This window comes from Python bivittatus, unplaced genomic scaffold (assembly GCF_059951505.1).
Source record: "Python bivittatus isolate LINGU-HERP-01145 unplaced genomic scaffold, Pbiv_v1 ctg000480_np1212, whole genome shotgun sequence".
Lineage (NCBI taxonomy): Eukaryota > Metazoa > Chordata > Lepidosauria > Squamata > Pythonidae > Python > Python bivittatus.
This window is the reverse complement of record NW_028277075.1, coordinates 1,685,120-1,703,657: the sequence shown is the minus strand read 5'-3', so window position 1 is coordinate 1,703,657 and position 18,538 is coordinate 1,685,120. Positions and strand designations below refer to the sequence as shown.

The following is an 18,538-nucleotide window of genomic DNA, read 5'->3' as shown; positions in this document are numbered from 1 at the left end:
TTTAATTCTTCAGAGGTGATATCAATTAAGATGCTTAAAAAGTTCTTCAAGTTTTGCTGTGATGGAATATTGCAGAAAATATGTTGATGCAATCATAGATAGTTGGACTGGTACCTCTTGGCTAAGTTAAAGATGTGTGCAGTGCCTGTGGAAAGAGATCAAAACAGATGGCCTTGTGTTTTCTGTGCCCATTGCATGACCCAATCTCTTCTGCAGGGCCCTTGTGAAGATCATGCTAGGCATCTGTTAGATAAAATTGCTAGGATTTGCTCAGTTAGACTTTAGCTGTACTGGAGGTACCTATGGAGGTACCTGAGGTGTCTTTCTTGTTTATATGAGAAGAGTTTGAACCTGTTACTCAGGATGAAGTGGACAGACTCCTTGAAGCGGTGAGTCTGTCAATCTGTGCTTTAGATTGATGCCCTCATGGTTGGTTAAGGCCTCCTGGGAAGTGTCATATGGCTGAGTCAGCAGTTAATGCTTCTCTGCAGGGTGCTGCCACCTGTTTTGAAAGACAGTTATATGCTCACACCTCAAGAAACCATCACTGGACCCAGCAGAACAGGACAATTTTCATCCAGGTTTCAACCTACCTTTTTGAAGATAATCAGCTTGAACTTCTAGAGCATCCTGGAGGAAGTGGATTATCTGGAACCTTTTCAATCAGATTTCAGACCTGGTTACAGTACTGAGACAGCACTGATCACACTTGTACATGACTTTGGCAGGAACGAGATAAGGGATAGTGCATCCATCTTGACCTCTCAGTGGCTTTGATACCATCGATTATGGAATCTTTCTGGACCAGCTCTAGTTGGTATTGGTTGGTGAGGAGACATAGAAGCTGAGGACCCTGCTTTGCAGGGTTCCTCAGGACTCTACTTTCTCCCCACTTTTCTTTAACATATATATGAAGCTGCTTGGGGAGGTCATCCATCAACATGAGCCTATGGGGGTCTGGACAGGGAAGAAACTCAACCCTGGTAGGATTGAGCAACTGTAGGTTTTGAGGCCGTCCAGGTCCAGTGACTTTCCATCTTTATCTCTGAATGAGGGAGCACTACTCATAGAACTGGCGGCAGCTGTGTTTAGAAGGGCCTTTGCATAGGTTCCTGTTGTATGTATGTATGTATGTATGTATGCATGCATGCATGTATGTATGTATATTTAAACATTTAAACCTGACCAGTAAAGTCAATTGGATTCTCACTATGTTGGCCTTGAAGCAGGTCCTTGGAGGTGACTGGGGCAAGGTCTGGCTTGGTTATCTGGGAAGATGATCCTTTTGGGACTGAGGAAATGGACAGGGTTCCGATGGTTGTTAGCTCAGCCAGTATTAGTTCCATGTCCCTCCTGATTGGCTAAGGCCTCCCAGGAGGTGATGTGCAGTTGGATCTTGGCAGTGGTTAATTCCTCTTTGAGACAGGGGATAGTTCCGCTGTGTCTTAAGGAAGCAGTGGTACACTTCCTCCACAAGAGGCCATTGCTGGACCCAAAGGTACTGGGCAATTTTCATCCAGTTTCCAACCTTCCCTTTTTGGGGAAGGTTGTGGAGAAGATAATTGTGCAGCGGCTTCAAAGAACTTTGGAAGAAGCAGATTATCTGGACCCCATTCAGTCAGGATTCAGGCCTGGGTATGGGACCAAGATGGCATTGATTGCACTCTTAGGTGATCCCTGGCGAGAGTGAAATGGGATAGTGCATCCATCTTTACTCTTCTTGATCTCTTGGTGGTTTTTGATACCATCAATCATGGTATCCTTTTGGATTGGCTTCAGGGGTTGGGGGTGAGTGGCATGGTATTGTGCTGCTTCTCCTCCTTCCTGCAGGGCTGGTTCCAATCAGTGTTGAAAGGGGAAGAGGGGTTCAACCTGTGGCCCCTGTTATGTGGGTTATGGTAGGGCTTGGTGCTCTCCCCTCTCCTGTTTAACATCTACATGAAGCCGCTGGGTGAGGCTATCTGTTGGTTTGGGGTGAGGTATCATCAGTATGCTGATGATACCCAGCTATATATCTCCACCCCAGGCTGTCCTTATGATGTCATGGAGGTCCTATTCAGTGTCTGGAGGCAGTGAGGGTCTGGATGGGGAACAACAGGCTTTGACTGCACTATAGTAAGACCAAGTGGATTTGGGTTTTAGGACCATCTGGTTCTATGCTATGGATTTTCCACTTCTTGTTCAGGATGGGGTTGCACTACCCCGGACAGAACTTATGTGCAATTTGGAGGTCCTACTGGACTTGCAGCTCTTGCTCAAAGAGCAAGTGGCAGCTGTGACCAGGAGGGCCTTTGCACAGCTTCATGTTGTGCACCAGTTGCACCCATTCCTAGACTGGGAAGCCCTGCCCATAGTCATGCATGCTTTGGTCACCTCCTATTTGGATTACTGCAATGCTCTGCACATGGGGTTGCCTGTGAAGGAATGGTTGAATGAAGGTTGCACTCGAGGAGATAAGCATTCCTTTAGCCCTCAACAGGAGCGTGGGAAGTTTAAGAAGATGAGACTGGCACCACCCTAAGGAATTCACGGTGTTGTGGCTTGCTGGCTTGGGAAGTTAGATTCAGTCTGGAGAGATTGATGTCAGGTTCAGCCCAAACTCCCCGAAACAGCGCAGTTACAGTCTGTTGCGTTTATTAGCTTTCACCTCAAGACAGAATCTCTCCAGACTAATCTAACTTCCCAAGCCAGCAAGCCACAACACCGTGAATTCCTTAGGGTGGTGCCAGTCTCATCTTCTTAAACTTCCCATGCTCCTGTTGAGGGCTAAGGGAATGCTTATCTCCTTGAGTGCAGCCTTCATCCAACCATTCCTTCACATTGCCCTTGAAGAGTATTTAGAAGCTTCAGCCGGTGCAAAATACTTCAGTTAGTCATTCAGCATATGTGACACCTCTGCTCTGTGAGCCACATTGGTTACTGGTGTACTTCCAGATACAATTCAAGGAGCTAGTGGTTACCTTGAAAGCCCTTCACGGCTTGTGGCTTTAGACTGCCTCTCCTCAGTGTTGTCTACCCATTCTGTTAGATCCAGCAGAAGAAGCATGCAGAAGAGGTCCTGTCTGCAAGAGAGTGCCATCTGGTGGGGCCCAGGAAGAGAGTCTTTTTTCCTATAGCATCTGGCCTCTGGAACATCATTCCTTCAGGTGCAAATCAAGGTGCCAGTTATTACCTATAAAGCCCTACATGCCATGGGCCAGGATACTTGTGGAACTACCTGTCTCTGGTCATTTCTGCTCACCCACCAGAACTGGCAGAGTTGGCATGCTCTGGGTCCTCTCCATTAGGAAATGTCATCTTCTGGGACCTAGGGGCTGTGCCTTTTCTGTCACAGTGCCCACTCTATAGAAAAGCACCCTTCCCCCAAGATGAGGATGGCACCAACCATTCTAGCCTTTAGTAAGGCATTAAAGTTCTGGATTATTCCCCAGCCATTGGGGCTTGAAGATTAAACCAGCCCTGTTGGTGGGTTTGTGGTTTGGCCTGTATGGATTAATGTTAGATTTTTAGATCTGGGCATATATTATGGGTGATGATGATTTAAGGTTTCCATTGTATTCTGTGGTTTTTTATCCTCTTTCTGCCACCCAGAATCAATTTTTTGAGATGGTGGCTATATAAATTATCTAAATAAATAAATAAACAGTCTTAGTAAGACTAAAGCAGAGAAAAGAACCTGTTGCCTACATTCGAAAGAGTACTGTCATCCCAACACAGAGAAAGAAAGATGTAAAATGCAAACAAACAAGATGTAGAGGGAGAACTCAGAGAAAAAGCCTCATTTTTTTCAATTGAAAGACAGAATTCATATAGATAATCTTACAGAATAAGAAGTGTGCCTTTAGATAAATGTTTGTCAAATTAACTCTTGGCAATTTGTGCAGCCTTCTTTCAGCAGGCAGAGGGTTAGTAAATCCCTGAGTAAAAGAAAGAGTGTAAATTTAACCACTCAGGATACATGTACTGTATGTCCCCGATTTGGGATCTAGTCTGCTCTCAGGAAGGTATATGGTAGAAAAAGAATGTGAAGTAAGTTTAAAGATAACTATTGCTATATAACTCAAAATGAAGAGTTACTTATAAATAATAACATGGAGTGTTTGAAGAAAATAAAACCAAAGCAGTGAAAGCATGCAGACACAGGAACTGTTTAATCTATTGCACAGAAGGATGGGACGTAGGGATCCAGATGGTTTTACTAATTAGAGATTTTAGCAGAAGGGTTTAGAATGCAGCAGTGCCCCTGCTGTATAAAGGACCAGATCTTCACTTCTAAAGAGAAAATTCAAGGAATGTGTGGCTTGGTAAGGAACAAACCTGAAGAAAGCCCCAAATTCTACAGACAGATAATGGGGCTGAATATGTGGCAGGTACTTGAAAGAAGAACATATAGTACATCAAATCATAGTGGCTTATATCCCAGAACAGTATGGTATAGCAAAGGAAAAAAATGGCTCTGTATCAGAAATAATGAGGTACATGCTGCATAGGAAAAAAAGAAAAAAGGTCATTGGAAGAATATCTGAAGGACAGTGAAGAAGATGCACTCAAGCTAGTACACCATGAAGGCTTACTGAATACCAAAGAGACCAAACTGGCCTATAAGAAAGACCAAATGAAGAATAGAAAAGAGACATGGCAAGGCAAAGTATTACATGGCCAGTCCACAAACAAACTAGCAGGCAAAGCAGATAACAAGAAGTCCTGGCAGAGGCTAAGAGCAGGAAAGATGAAGAAAGAAACAGAGGGGCTAATTCTGGTTGCACAAGACCAAGCCTTAAGAATAAATGCATATAAAGCCAGAACTGAGAAGGAAGCAACAGACAGCAAATGCCGCCTCTGCAAAGAAGCTGAAGAAACAGTGGACCACCTAGTTAGCTGCTGCAAGAAGATCACACAGACTGACTACAAACAACGGCATTGGAATATCTGCAAGAAATACCATTTTCCTGCAGGCAAGAACTGGTGGGACCACAAAACAGACAAAGTAATAGAAAATGAAGGAGCTAAAGTGCGCTAGGACTTTAGAATTCAGACAAGCACCTGCCACACAACACCCCAGTCTTAAGAATTGTTGATAAGAAAGACAAAAAAGTCTGCATAGTGGACATTGCAATACCTGGAGACAGCAGAATAGAAGAGAAAGAACCAGAGAAAACCACAAAATATAAAGACCTGCAAATAGAAGTAGAATGACTATGGCAAAGAAAGCAAAGATAGTACCAATAATTATAGGCCACTTAGGTGCAATCCCAAAACATCTGGAACACCACTTGAAGACCAGCGGCATTGACAAAATCACCATCAGTTAATTGCAAAAAGGCAGCATTACTGGGAACAGCTTATGTTCTGCGATGATACCTTTAACACCATCAAACAACAACACCTGCCTATCCCAGGTCCTTGGGAAGGACTCGATAGGTGGATAAAAATGCCAAATCCAGTCTAAAGCTATATACACCTTCTGCAACTGACATATTAGGGCAATTCTCCTGTTCATAGGAAATGTAGCACCACAAAAATTGTACCAGCAGAATGTTAGTTTTCTCTGCCCATTTGATGAGATGATGACAAATGTATATGAATATTCAGCAAATGGAAGAGGGCTTTCCAGAAATTGGGTGTAAATTTAGAGCTCCAATCTGAGATTACATGATTGGCTAAACTCCAGAACTGAAAAACATAGTCTAGGAAGAATTTTGCAGTCTCTAGAGCAGTTGATACTCTCTTGTATGAAATAAAACGAGCCATCTTGATAAACAGGTCTACTATCACAAAATGGTTGTATAAACTTGCATATCTGAAAAGTCAATAATCCAGGGAAATTGTGTCCCATCATCCTGTGAGAGAGGGGAGTGACTGGAGCAAACCAGCCAGCTTAGCAGTGATGGCCTAGGTCTGGCGATAGACATGACAAGATGATGCATAGTTTTTAGCATCTGCTTTTACTCTTGGCCACCAGAACTCCCTGTTCAAAAAATGTAACATTTTGAACACTTCTCCATATCCTGCAATTTTCTTGTCATGGCAAAGTTGCAATATTTCTTTTTGGAGCAAGAGGAACATATAAACAACCACTGCAAAACAACTGTCCTTCAGTCATAGAAAAAGGAAAATAACGTCTGTGGGTCTTCCTGGAGACCATCCATCTGAATCTTGATATATGGATCCTGTTGTTGTAAACAAATCTGATCCAACAGATCTACTGCCTGGCTTCCCACCCCTAGCTTCTCTGGAGAGTTCTCCTTGTGGGAGAGGCAAAATTGTCAGGTTTCAAGATTGCGTGTAAGGGAGGAAACAGACAGGAAATGTTAAATACAGGCTTGCATGATAGGGAATATTACAGTTTAATCTGTGAGCTACAAACATAGGTGATACATAAATTGAAGCAAGAGAAAAATTGTGCACACTCAATCTAATGTTGAGTGAGGGTTTGGGCTTTCTGTGGGGGCTCCATATTCTTGGGATCTGTCCACACCTGTACTGGATGGGTCAGCCCCTCTAAGAAATGTTTCCATAGTTGGAATGCTGCTTTTCTTGCCAGAAATTCTTTGTTGAAGACATCATAGTTCTGTTCAGGCAGGAGAAGGAGTCTCAGGTAAAAAGCACAAGTCATTTTCCACAAAAAAGGCGAGGCTGCAGCAACTGGGATAAAAAGACAGTTTTCAAATCCTAAAAAGTGGCTTGTTCTTGAGTAGGCCATTTAAATTCACATCCTTTTTTCAGAAGTTAAGTTAATAGCCTTGGGCACTCTGCAAAATCCGTGAAAAATCTTCAGTAAAAGTTGGCAAAGCCTAGAAAATCTTGGAGCTCCTGGTGCCTGCCATAAAAGTATGGACTGAACTTTTGCAGGATGCATCTGCATGCCTTCTCTAGAGATCTGATACCTGAAATAGTCTTTGAGGAAAATCAAACACATTTCCCTAACTTAGTGGAGTAGGTTTTGCATAGGAACTGAAACACATTCCTGACATGAATAGAATGGATGGCTTTTTCTGAAAAAAAAATCAAAATGTAATCCAGATAAACTATTACATATTTGCACAAAATATCTAAAAATATCTCATTCATGCATCTGAAAAATACAGCTGGATAGTTAATTAGACTATAGGGCATTACTGTGTACTGTATTCATATTTGCCATATCAAGTGTTAAAAGTTGTTAAGTACTCATGTCCCTCTTTCATCGAAATCAAACTGTAAGCTCTCCTCAAGCTTATCAAGTTTATTAGAGGCAGTGGGTAGTGATCTGTAATGGCCACATAATTTAGAAGCTTATAATCATGAGCAGGCCTTGAAGAATTATCTTTCTTTTTTATAAAAACAGGCACAGATGTGAGCAGGAAGGGTAGATAAATCCCTTTTTTCAGATTATTGTCCAGAAAGTTTTTTAAATCAGTTAATTCTTGAGTAGACATGGTGTACTGCCAATTAGCTGGGATCTGGGGTCCAGGTTCTAAGTTGATAGCCCAATGTGGAGACAAAGTCATGGTTTCATCTTCCCCCCAAATATGGGAAAATCTGCATCCTTTTCTATCAATGAAGGAGATGCAGGCAGAAGTGAGAAGGAGAGGGTGAAAAAGAGTCCAAATCTGCATTTGGTGGTGTTGACATTGTTGTGAAGAGAAAGAAGTAGTCCCTTGTTCCCAGTGAATATCAGGATTAAGTGTTTCAGTAAGCTGAACTGTGGCACAGTAGCCTCATCTATGAAACTGGTAGTTGCCCTAGAGTCCAAAAGAGCTCTGAGCTGGATTTCTAACCAATGGAGCTGCAAAGGCTGACGGGTTACAAAATGCAATCGCATAATGTCGGATGTTGGACCTAGTGCACCACAGTAAAAACACAATCTAAGGTTTCACTTTTATTATTCCTCTTTTGTGGGGAGTGACCTCTTCCTCACTCCTATTTGCATGGGCTTCATATCATTGGAGTCGGAGCACGCAGCAGGGAAAAGGATTACTAAGATGGCATCATTGGTCTCAATTAGTGGAACTGCCCATATGGCTGCTCCCTTTTTCAGCAGGCTAAGAACAAAGGCAACCTTGGTCTAATGTGTAGGAAATTCCACTGTTGTGCCCACTACAAACAATTTACACTGTGTTGTTAAAGTCAGGAATTGACCTTGAGCCTTCCAGAACGTCTCGGGCAGACTTTCAGAAGAATGGAAGAACATTGGTTGTGCAGCAACTTTGGGGGCTGTTCCCAGCTGAAATAAGCTGTATCCCGAATTCTGTGCTAGCTGTATCATTGCAACATACAGGTTTATTTGGGTATCTACTTGCTGCTGATGTTGCCACAATGCTTCAGCCATTTGTTTTGCAGAGAATGGGGTACCTCAAGGATCTATCCCATGTTCAGATCTAGAAATCAAAGTCCAATGTTTCTCTAATGAGATATTGCCTTTATGCAAAGACTGCATTCCTGCAAGAAGAAATCAACAAAGCCATCTACCTGCAGCAGCCAACCAGTTTGGGGAACCTGGCAAAGAAGATCTGGGGTGCAAGTTCAGAAGAGCATCTACAGCCTGAAGCAAGCTGCTAGAGCCTGGAATGAAAAGCTGAACCATGTACTTGTCAAGAAAGAGTTCATACAAGGTAAAACTGACCCTGTCATCATTCCAACATATGGACAACATATGGAAAAAATGACATATATCCTTAGATATGTGGATTTTTTAGTCATTTGCTACCAAAAAGAAAGTGATAGCCAAGAGATTGCAATAACCTCAACAATGAAATTGATATGAAAGAGCTGGGAAGCAGCTCTTACTACCTTGGCATCCAGACAGAAGAAGAGTAGGATTGAAGTTAACTCTTTAGCCAGAAACAGAAGACAGGATCTTCTTCAGTGTCTGGGGCTGACTGAAGCAAATGAGATCAGTGTACTAATGGAAACTCAATACTTAAAGCAGACTTCAAACAAGGAGCTCCTGCTTGAGACTACAGGATGGCAGTCGGAAAGTGAAAAGACCAGACATTGCCAAAGCAGTCAGTTCCTGTGTAGGAAGGCATTAGCCAAAGAAGACTGGATTCCAGTCAAGAGACTTAAAGGAACTATACTCCTAACTCTCAAACTACCAGCCTGTACAACTAACACTCTGTACTGGTGTTGCAAGCTGGTAAGCTATATGGATGCCAACAGGGCAAAATACAAGACAGATTGAAAATCCTGTATGGGAATGAGCCAATCAGCTGGGCAAGCAAAAAACAGCCAGGTGTTGCTCTATTGTCTACCAAAGCAGAGTCTTATCTGCAGCCCAAGGATGCCAAAGACTGTGTGTCTGCATGAGCAATTAACAGACTTTAGGACACAATATGAGCACAAAACCCAATAGCGTCGTTCAAAGACAAACAGGAATGGGTATCTTTAATAGTTCTCAGTGCTTTCTTTCTTTAGCATGCGGTTTTTGTGTCTTATCATGACATTTATTTTTTTCTGTCTGAAAAGTAATATTCTGTGCCTGCAAGTTTAATTTCAAGTTCTTTTTTTTCCAAGCTGATTTTTAAGCCAAATTTAGATCTAAAGCACACCATTTCTACAAATTGCAGTTTGTATATACACCACTAGATGGTAATGTTTATCTTTATTCTAAACTTTTGAGCATTGTCTTCTGCCCTGTCTGGTTTTATAGGATGAAAAAATTAGAAATCTACTCCATTCTTGGCAATATATTCACCTTACATATTTGTTATTTGGTTTATTTTGTCCAGATGTGTTTGCAGCTTCTGATACTTCACAGAAGTTAGAGGTGTCAGAGAATAATAAGCCAGCAACCTTTTCGTATAGGCACCTGAATAAATTGATATCATTCATGTGACCTTTAGAATAACAAGCTTGAATGATCTTTCTTGGTAAATCAATGTCAGGCTACATTAAACAATGTGAAATTAGTTTCTTATGATCTTAAAATGAGGTAACAACAACATCTTACTGTATCCTAGAGTATGGTCAATAAGGGTTGGGTGTAATCACTTTATTATTGGACATGAAAGACAGAAATTGGATCAGTAACCAATATGGTTAGATTTTATTCTATGATGTTACATTTGGGGCTGACATCAACAGCATTGTTAACATCTGGGTCAATTTCAGTATATCAAAAATACATATGTTCTTTTTGGACTATATCCTCAGATTTGAAATCTACCATCTATCAAAGCAGTGCATTTTTCAGTTATGGGAGATGGCTAAAACAATAATTATACAATACTGGGATGAGAAATCTGCGCCTGATTTTGCAGTGCAGGGTTTTTGATATGTGTTGTAAACATTTGAATTGGTCTTCTTCTAGCAAAGCAGCAAGGAGAACAACCTCTCAGCATTCCATGGTCTATGTTTTTTGGAGCTATATAGCAAACTATAATGTTTCCTTTTCCCAAAGCAGACAAATGACCATGTTCATGATCCATAGATAGTGTGCAAATCACTTTGGGGTGGGGGGAGAGAAAGGGGAAGAGAGGAGAATAGAATATTGTGATTGGATCCTTGAGCAGGAATGTTTCTGTTATACTATATACCACAAAATTTTATTTCAGGTCCTACTTTATATCATGCATTTTTTTTCTCTTAGGCATTCTCATTTTGTATGTCAGTGAACTAGCACTATTGATATGTAGAGACATAATTTTTAAAAAATACTATTTTGAATGTTTGCCTCCTGTTTCAGATTCCTGGATGTATAAAGCACATGTGTAATTGTAGTTGTATTTTTTATTTTATTTTATTTGCTATCTGCACTTTTATGTTCCTTTGAAATTATCTCTGAATAATTTTTTTAAAATCCCAAAATGTTCCTCTTTATTTTATTTAGTTTTTTGAGGGGAGGGGGAGAGTTCTCAGCATAATGTATATTTTAACCTGTAATTTATCAGGCTCACAATCAGGGAATTTCTCCCTATAATAAAATACATAATGTTTGTTTGTAACTTTGTTTAGAGGACTTTCTTTTTTTGCATTAACATAAATGCCAAATGCTTGCAATTATTGCTGCATTTGCTCTACAGAACCTTTAATCAAGAAATAACTGGTACCTAATAAATGCAGAGGTAGAATAGGTGTATATTTAATAATATTTTTTATTTTACATTTTAATTATGTTATTGTATATTGTTGGATGACTTCTTCTGAACATGAGTTCATACTTCTGTAAAAATAAATGCATAGATAACCGACTTCCCCACACAAAAACTAAGAAAATTCATGACAACAGTGACTAGAATAATGTCATGCTAAGAAATAAAGGAACATTCTTTATGTTATCTAACGAGAAAAAAGAACTGTAACAAAAGCCAACAATTCTTGTGGGCCAAATAAGGAAGAAAAAAAAAAAGCCACATATTAGCATGGAAGTGAGAACATTGTTGCAGCAATTGACAATTATGATTCAGTGCTAGTACTAGATGTTTCTGAAGCTGTGGCAGTTGAAGTTTTTGATTCTACTTTGTTTCTCTTTGATTTCCTCTTAAAAAAATTTCCTATCTGGATTTCATAGATATGCAGAAGAAAGGCTACAAAGAGAATGCCTCCTATTAACACAGCCACAATTGTACTGATGAGATGCCGTCCTGGAAAAGCCAGTGGTGAATCATCAACATAAATCTGCAATAAAAAAATATTCTGGTAATTTGAAAAGTCATACTCCTTTAAAAGTTGGTACTTGGGATAGATAACTCATGTTTACGGTAGTAAGTATACCTCTGAAAGCAAGGCTAGCATTGCAAGATTAAATACACATTTGAAACTATCTAATAGCAAAGAAGTAGAAAGAGTTCTTTTAGCTGAGTTTTCATTTCAGGGGTGTTTAAAGATTCAAATACAGAATAAAAATTGAATGAATTCATGAATATTAATCAACCAGTCAATCAATCCCTGCCAAATTCTTATAATGTAATATCTGAGTTCCCTAATAATCTATGGTATATTCGCTTGACTTGCTTAATTTCTAGAAAGGGACAAGCAGGGGCTCAGACTTGTGGGAGAACAAAAGTATCAGTCTTTATTTCTGTGGAAAGAGGCAGGATAGGTTCCACTTGCTAAGAAGAAAGGAATAGAGAGTCCATCTGTGACCAGGGCCTCTTTTATTATGTTGGGGGCTATCAAGACTGGATGCAATGTTTGCATTTTTGCCAATGCTCTGTTTCTAGAAATTTTATCACACTGACTTTCTTGGGGGGGACATTACAGACAATGTCGCTTAAATTTGTGGAACATGGGGTTACTACTCGTTATATCTGTACCAAATACAGCTAATATAAATAATTCTTGCTGAAGTAACTAACTATATCTTTAGGATTGTTTCACATTCTTGTGTTCTATTTTATGGATGATATGTAATACTATATTTTGACACTAATAAAAAATATATATACCTGAAATTCATCAAATAAATTACAAAAGGAGACTCCAGGAATAGTGGATACTCTAAAATGGAAAAGCTCAGATCCCTATTAAAAAGAAACATTATTTTTATTAGTCATAATACTATTTCTTATGCTACAAATACATTTTCTAACATTGCTTAATCTTTTAAAATTGTTATTGATTAAACTGTATGTTTTGAATGACATGAATGGAAATGATTTGTTTTCTCTATTACTATTTTATTTTATTTCCAAATTGGGAATTGCTGCTCTGAATAACTTGATTGGTTTTAGATATGTGTCTTTATTTAGGCAGATGGATAGGGATTTAAGTGTGTGCTACATCTATCATCTATCATCTGTCTGTTGTCTAGGCTAATTCTGCCTCCCCCTAATTTAGAATATTAATGAACATAAATATCGTGGTGCAGTTTGCTTTTTCTTTGTACTGAGAAACTACTAAAAATGGAGAACAATTTATCCTGAATTATTTAATACAATGTGTGAACCACTAGCTAAGTGTAGTTTATTCAGCAAATCATAGATAGCAAAATCACATGATTTAAGCAAATATGATTTAAGATTTAAGATTTTTGACTAAAGTTGTGATACACCTACACAGTTTAAGATGTACCAGTAGGGTGGTGATTAACATTAGGAAAGGAAAACTCTCCCACTGGTGCCAAAACAAAGATTTTCCCTACAGTTAAAATTGCCACTTCTTTGGTTGGTCATTTTGACCGAGATCATGACCAAGGAAAAAAAGTTTAACCTGTCTGTGCCTTGTGATGACAATCACATTCACATTTTCCCCAGACTGTCAGTAGTAAAGAATCTATTCAACCTGCTTGCCTTGTCAGACTTTCTTTGTGTAAGAAGAGTTCTTTTAGTTCCATGGGGGTTGCAAATGTAGTTTCTCTTTGGGCTGCAAAAACCTGGATGATGGCTAGTTGGCACATAACCCTTTTTGCCTTCTAATAGTCATCCAGGTTTTTGCAGCCTAGATATGGTAGCCCTACAACAGGATGAAGTGGGATTCAAAATAAAAATACTTCATTCTTTATTTCTGCACTGGTTTATATTAGCATAATGCATTCCAAAGTAAACAGCTTGGATCTCATCACCCTTGATTAAAGGGGAAGATTGGTGCCATTTGTTTAAAGGCCTAGTCCTGAGGAAGGGGGACATCCTGCTCTGCCCCACCCAGAGTCTAGGTAAATTGGGGGCATCTCTCTCGTCAAGAAAACTTAATTATAGCTTAACTGCCTGCCCCATGAGGAACAGATTTTCCTAGGGGAATAGCTACATCCAGACACCCTGGAACTCAAGTAGTGGGTAGAAAAGTGGAGATCCTACTGTTATGTTTTTGTGCCAGACATTCTACTCAGTGGTATCTGCAGAGGCGTCAAGCTGGTGGCCCTGATTAGGTGATCAAAGCCTTGCCACTTTTTAATATTTTAGCAGTTTTACTGGAAGATATGTCAGATTGTTGCAATCTAGTAGTAGATTTTGGCTTTTTTATTCAAAATACGTATTTGATCAGAAACTTACAGTTATTGATAAAGTTAGCCCATCTGGATTATACAACCTCATTTTGTTGGTTTTTTGGAAGTATATCCTTAATTTTTCCATACTTGATGTTCTGTCGGTACCTGAAAAAAATAGTTAAAATAGTCTCTGAGTGATAGTTCCATGCATTGTCTGGTTACAAGTTTCAGTGGAAAATTAATCCTATATAAAGAAAGATGAATTAGCCAATGCTTTGCAAAAAGGTATCCTTTTGTAAAAACTAAAACTAAAAATGTGGAAGCTACTAAAAATAAAATGGAGAGCTATATGCAATGGGTTTTTTGTTATGATGATAACTTATAATGAAAGGGCAAACTTAAAACTTGGTAAAACAGTATCATCATAACTCTTTATCGTGGTTGCTGTTTGAGTGGAAAGAACTTGGGCGAAACTTTTCAAGAAGAATGAAAGTAAAAATGAAAATGAAAGTAAATAGATCTGGAAAACAATATTTTTCATTTTTAGTTATTATATGGTATGGCAAGGAAGAGGAACATTAAAGAACACAGCAACATAAATATTTTGAATAGAATTTCTCAGAAAGGATCCTTCTGAACCCCAGTATTCTGCTTCTTACCTGAAACTTTCCAGTTCATTCTGTTGTTTATTTCTTCTATGCTGACAAAATAAGGAGCTGTCAGGTTTATAGAATAACCCTCATCCTCCACAACAAAATAGAGAGGAAGCTTTACTACTGGAAATTTCATTCGTAGAGCCTAAAGACAAATGAGCCATAGGGACAGGAGATGTTAAAATCATTACGTTTTTTACCGATGTAACTGCAACTGTGCATGAATTTAAATGGGATAGCACGCAGACAACACAGGGTCCCACAAAAACTTATTTTAAAGTCACCTAATTCTATTACAAGTCAGGGATCAGTGGGTCAATCTGTTTCAGAACATTCTTCCTTTTGAGAGATAGGAGGTTAGAGAAACTGGACTTAAGAAGCGATACTTTATGTACTATTTTCCAGTCTCCCTCTCCCACCCACAAATGTCTTACAGGGAACTTTAGAGGCCAGTAGTCACTCCACAAGCAGATCCTCAGACAGGAATCTCTGCACCCCACTGCCTTCAGATGTATATTTTCAGTTAACCCCAGGAAGAAATTCTGCAATAAAAATAAGTATTTTGGTGTTCTGCCACAAGGCAAAGCCTAGTCTGCTGGGAGTGATCAAGCAGGCTGAAAAACTGGTATAAAATTTGTGAGAAGGCAGGGAGAAGTGAGGGCCTCAAACGAACCATGTTTGCTAGGGGAGAGCGCTGTGCACCATGGGGCAGCCTTGGGGGGGACGGCAGGAGGGAGGATGGGCAGAAGGCACATTCGCACCAGAGTGAAGAGGGATGGCAGGAGGGAGGAAATACTGTAGGCAGAAGGCATGTTCGCACCAGAGTGGAGAGAAACGGCAGGGGGCGGCTGTTGGGTCAAGTGGGTATTGCAATGTGTATTGCGCTGATTGGATTAGGAAGTGGAATGTCTGCGGTTTTGCGGTTAATTAGCGGTGCTCCGGGGCGGTAAAAAAAGGTGAGATTGTGAGCCAAGCCCTCGTAGGAGGGGGAGGACAGATAGGGGGTATAAAAAACCTGTCAGACCTTGTTTCGGGGTTCCTCCATTGCTGCGGGAGGGACCCACCTTTGCAAACGTGCCCAATAAAAACTTCTGTCTACTGGACAACTGAACCCATGTCTGTCGTTTTCTGACAAATTCAATTTGAATATACAGGTGGAAGCTCACAATCACACCCAATCTGTGATTATGGTGAAGAAACAATACTTCCAGCAGAGTTTTCATAGACTATTTCAGCTTGAAAGTGGGTGATCATCAAGAGCTTTGGGACTGTGACATATTAAGTAGGCATTTTGAAGATAAAATGGCTCATTCACAAGCTGTATATTTTATTTTAATTTTATTTATTAGATTTATATGGCCATCCATATAAATTTATGAATGACTTACAATTTGAAGAAAAAAAGAATTAAAAATAAAATAATTAACTATCAGAACATAAAAAGCAACAGAATAATGAAATAACAGAAATAATACTATGACAGAGCAACCAAGGCCAACCAACACATAATTAATAATAATACATTAAATTTATATGCTGCCTGATTTCAAGGATCTTACATTTTACATGGGCTCAACCCATGGGTCTGGCTGAATGTCAGGGGAAGAACCAGGTCTTCTGGGTTTTGTGGAAGGATAAAACCTCAGGGAGAATATTTCATAGAGCAGGCACTGCAAGAGAGAAGGTGTGTCCCCTGGGTCCCACTAGGTGACATTGTTTCATGGAAAGAACCTGAAGCATGTTCACTCTGCTGGATCTCATTGGATGAGTACAGACAGTTGGAGACAGGTAATATACAAGTAACTCAGCCTGGGTCATGAAGGGCTTTATAGGTGATAATCAGCACCTTGAACTGCATCTGGAAATTTATACAGAGCCAATGCAGCTTGTGAAGCTGTGGTGTTATATGGTTACACTGAGGAGATATGTCAATAACACTGAGGAGATATGCTGATAGAGAAATGTACTAAGCTGTTGTAGGCAAATGTTGCAATTGACAACAGCTTAGTCCAATTGTCTTGTTGATAAGAGGCATAGCGCTTTAAATATGTAATATTTGGTTCAACCTCTCAGATTCTCCATTTGATGACGAATGAATGTTAATGTTTAATAATTGGGCCTTCCAAAACTTGGAGGTAAATTGCAATCTGTAATCCAAAATCATGTGATTGACTAGGTCTCCACTGTATATCTAAAAATGTAGTCTAAAAAAGCCATGCTGTTTCCTAAACTGTTGGGAGGCCCTTGCAAGGAATGAAGTGGCCCAGTTCTGTAAAATCCCTGTACAGGGGGAAGAGTAAGTAATAAAATCCAGTGATACCGTGTCCAGGGTTGCAAAGGATTGCAGCAAGCTAGCTGGCTTTCCAGGAACAGATTTTGCTCAGTAGCACCTAAGACAAGATGAAACATAATCCCTGACATCTGCCCTCACTCTTAGCCACCAGAAGTCCCTAAGCTGAGTTTTAAATACCCCTCATGTCCAGCCATCCTATTTTCATGGCACAGTTGGCAAAACAGGCTGGCAGTGCTTTTCATTCTTTAATAGTAATTTTATTAAAAACTACAATTACAAAGATAAAAACTAATACCAACTAAACAAATAAAAGAATAGAAAGAAAAAATAGAAAGAAAAATAGAAGAGAAAGAAAAATAATAAAAATATAGTATAGAAAAAGAAAAGAAATATATAAAGAAATGACGTTCCCCTTGTACAAGTATAAAGAATTTTAGTAACTTATTGCCTTCTCTTAAAATACAACAAATGATCTTTTCTTCCCATATCCCATCTCTTATCTATAAACAAATCCTTAAAGCCTCGTTATTTCAGTCCTGAGCAGCAAAAGTCCATTAAGGTTTACCAGAGATAACATCGTATCTATTTAACTTTGATCAAATAAACCAACTTTAAATTCCTTCCTTTTACTTTTAACAATCTTGATCTTTACTCCCTTCAAATAATGTCCCAGAACTTGATTTCTTTTCATTTTTTCTTTGTCCCTTCTCACAAATTCTTTGAAGCTTTAAAAAGCCTCTTTTGTAAATCCAATATAGGAAAATTATCCAGGTCACTCTTTTGATTTGTTATTTGTACAGTATATTCCTTTTAATTATTAAGACATCAACTGGTTTCTTTTGTATGTCCAGTGTAGCATCTTTTTCCATATCATTCTTATAGCCTGTCATTTTTAAATCCACTTTCAGATCAGTCTCAATCTTGTCCGGTAAAACTTGTTCCTCTTTCATAACATCTTTAAACCCAGGCTATCTATATAGGCAGATGCTCTTAAAATTAACTTCTGGGTCCATTGTTCAAAAATATCCTTCAATAAGTCCAATGTTAAAAAATTTGCTTCATTCTATGAATTTGCTTCTTTCATCTAGTAAATGAAATTGAAATATTCTTCTGCTTTAGTTGTAATCTTTAGTTCCTTCTGGTTCTCTCTAGTGTCTAACATCCTCATCCTATCATGCTTTTTAAAAAGAGAATTCAAAACAAAAGCATTTTACCATGAGAAGGATTCTTATAATTAATTCCAAAATCTTATTTCAAATCCACCTGGACCCTTAGTCCATTTGTAACTTTCCAAAATCAAAGTTCTAATCACCCTTTTGCTGTTTGTTCCAATATATATATATATATATATATATATATATATATATATATTTAAGTCCTTAAACTTGTATTTAAAACTTCTTTTGCTAAGGGTTGAAGAAACTCACCTGGTGTTTTCAGACTTGTCAACCCAAAGGTTCCTAATAGCTGAAAAGCAGTTAACAAGCAATTTCTGAAAGGGATTAGGAAAGGAAGTATGTGAACCCAGTGTCTTTAAAGGCGCCAATCTTGGTTTGAGCCAGATGGCTATTCCCTCATCTCCTACAGCTCTGTCTTATGGTCTCCTCATGAGGAGCAACTATATGGAGCACTTGTGGGTGATCTCAAGTCTCTCCTTGTCCAGAATGGAATTACAAACAGCCTGTCTACTCACCGGCTCTTCATTCCGCTGCAGTTATCAGCTCCGCTTTTAGTGGAGTCATCTTC

At 39.2% G+C, this 18,538-nt stretch overlaps 1 protein-coding gene across 1 annotated transcript in view; it reads right to left on the bottom strand.

Annotated features, from left to right (window-relative positions):
- Nucleotides 1-11,321: 11,321 nt before the first annotated feature.
- The window catches only part of CATSPERB (catsper channel auxiliary subunit beta), a 71,601-nt gene continuing 64,384 nt past the window's right edge, over nt 11,322-18,538 (bottom strand). The window contains exons 23-26 of the mRNA XM_088145072.1: nt 14,506-14,644; nt 13,911-14,011; nt 12,369-12,443; nt 11,322-11,598 (exon numbers count right to left, since the gene is read on the bottom strand). Of these exons, the coding sequence (XP_088001198.1) occupies nt 11,377-11,598; nt 12,369-12,443; nt 13,911-14,011; nt 14,506-14,644 (537 nt within the window). The 3' untranslated portion in view covers nt 11,322-11,376. The remainder of the gene's footprint in view (nt 11,599-12,368; nt 12,444-13,910; nt 14,012-14,505; nt 14,645-18,538) is intronic.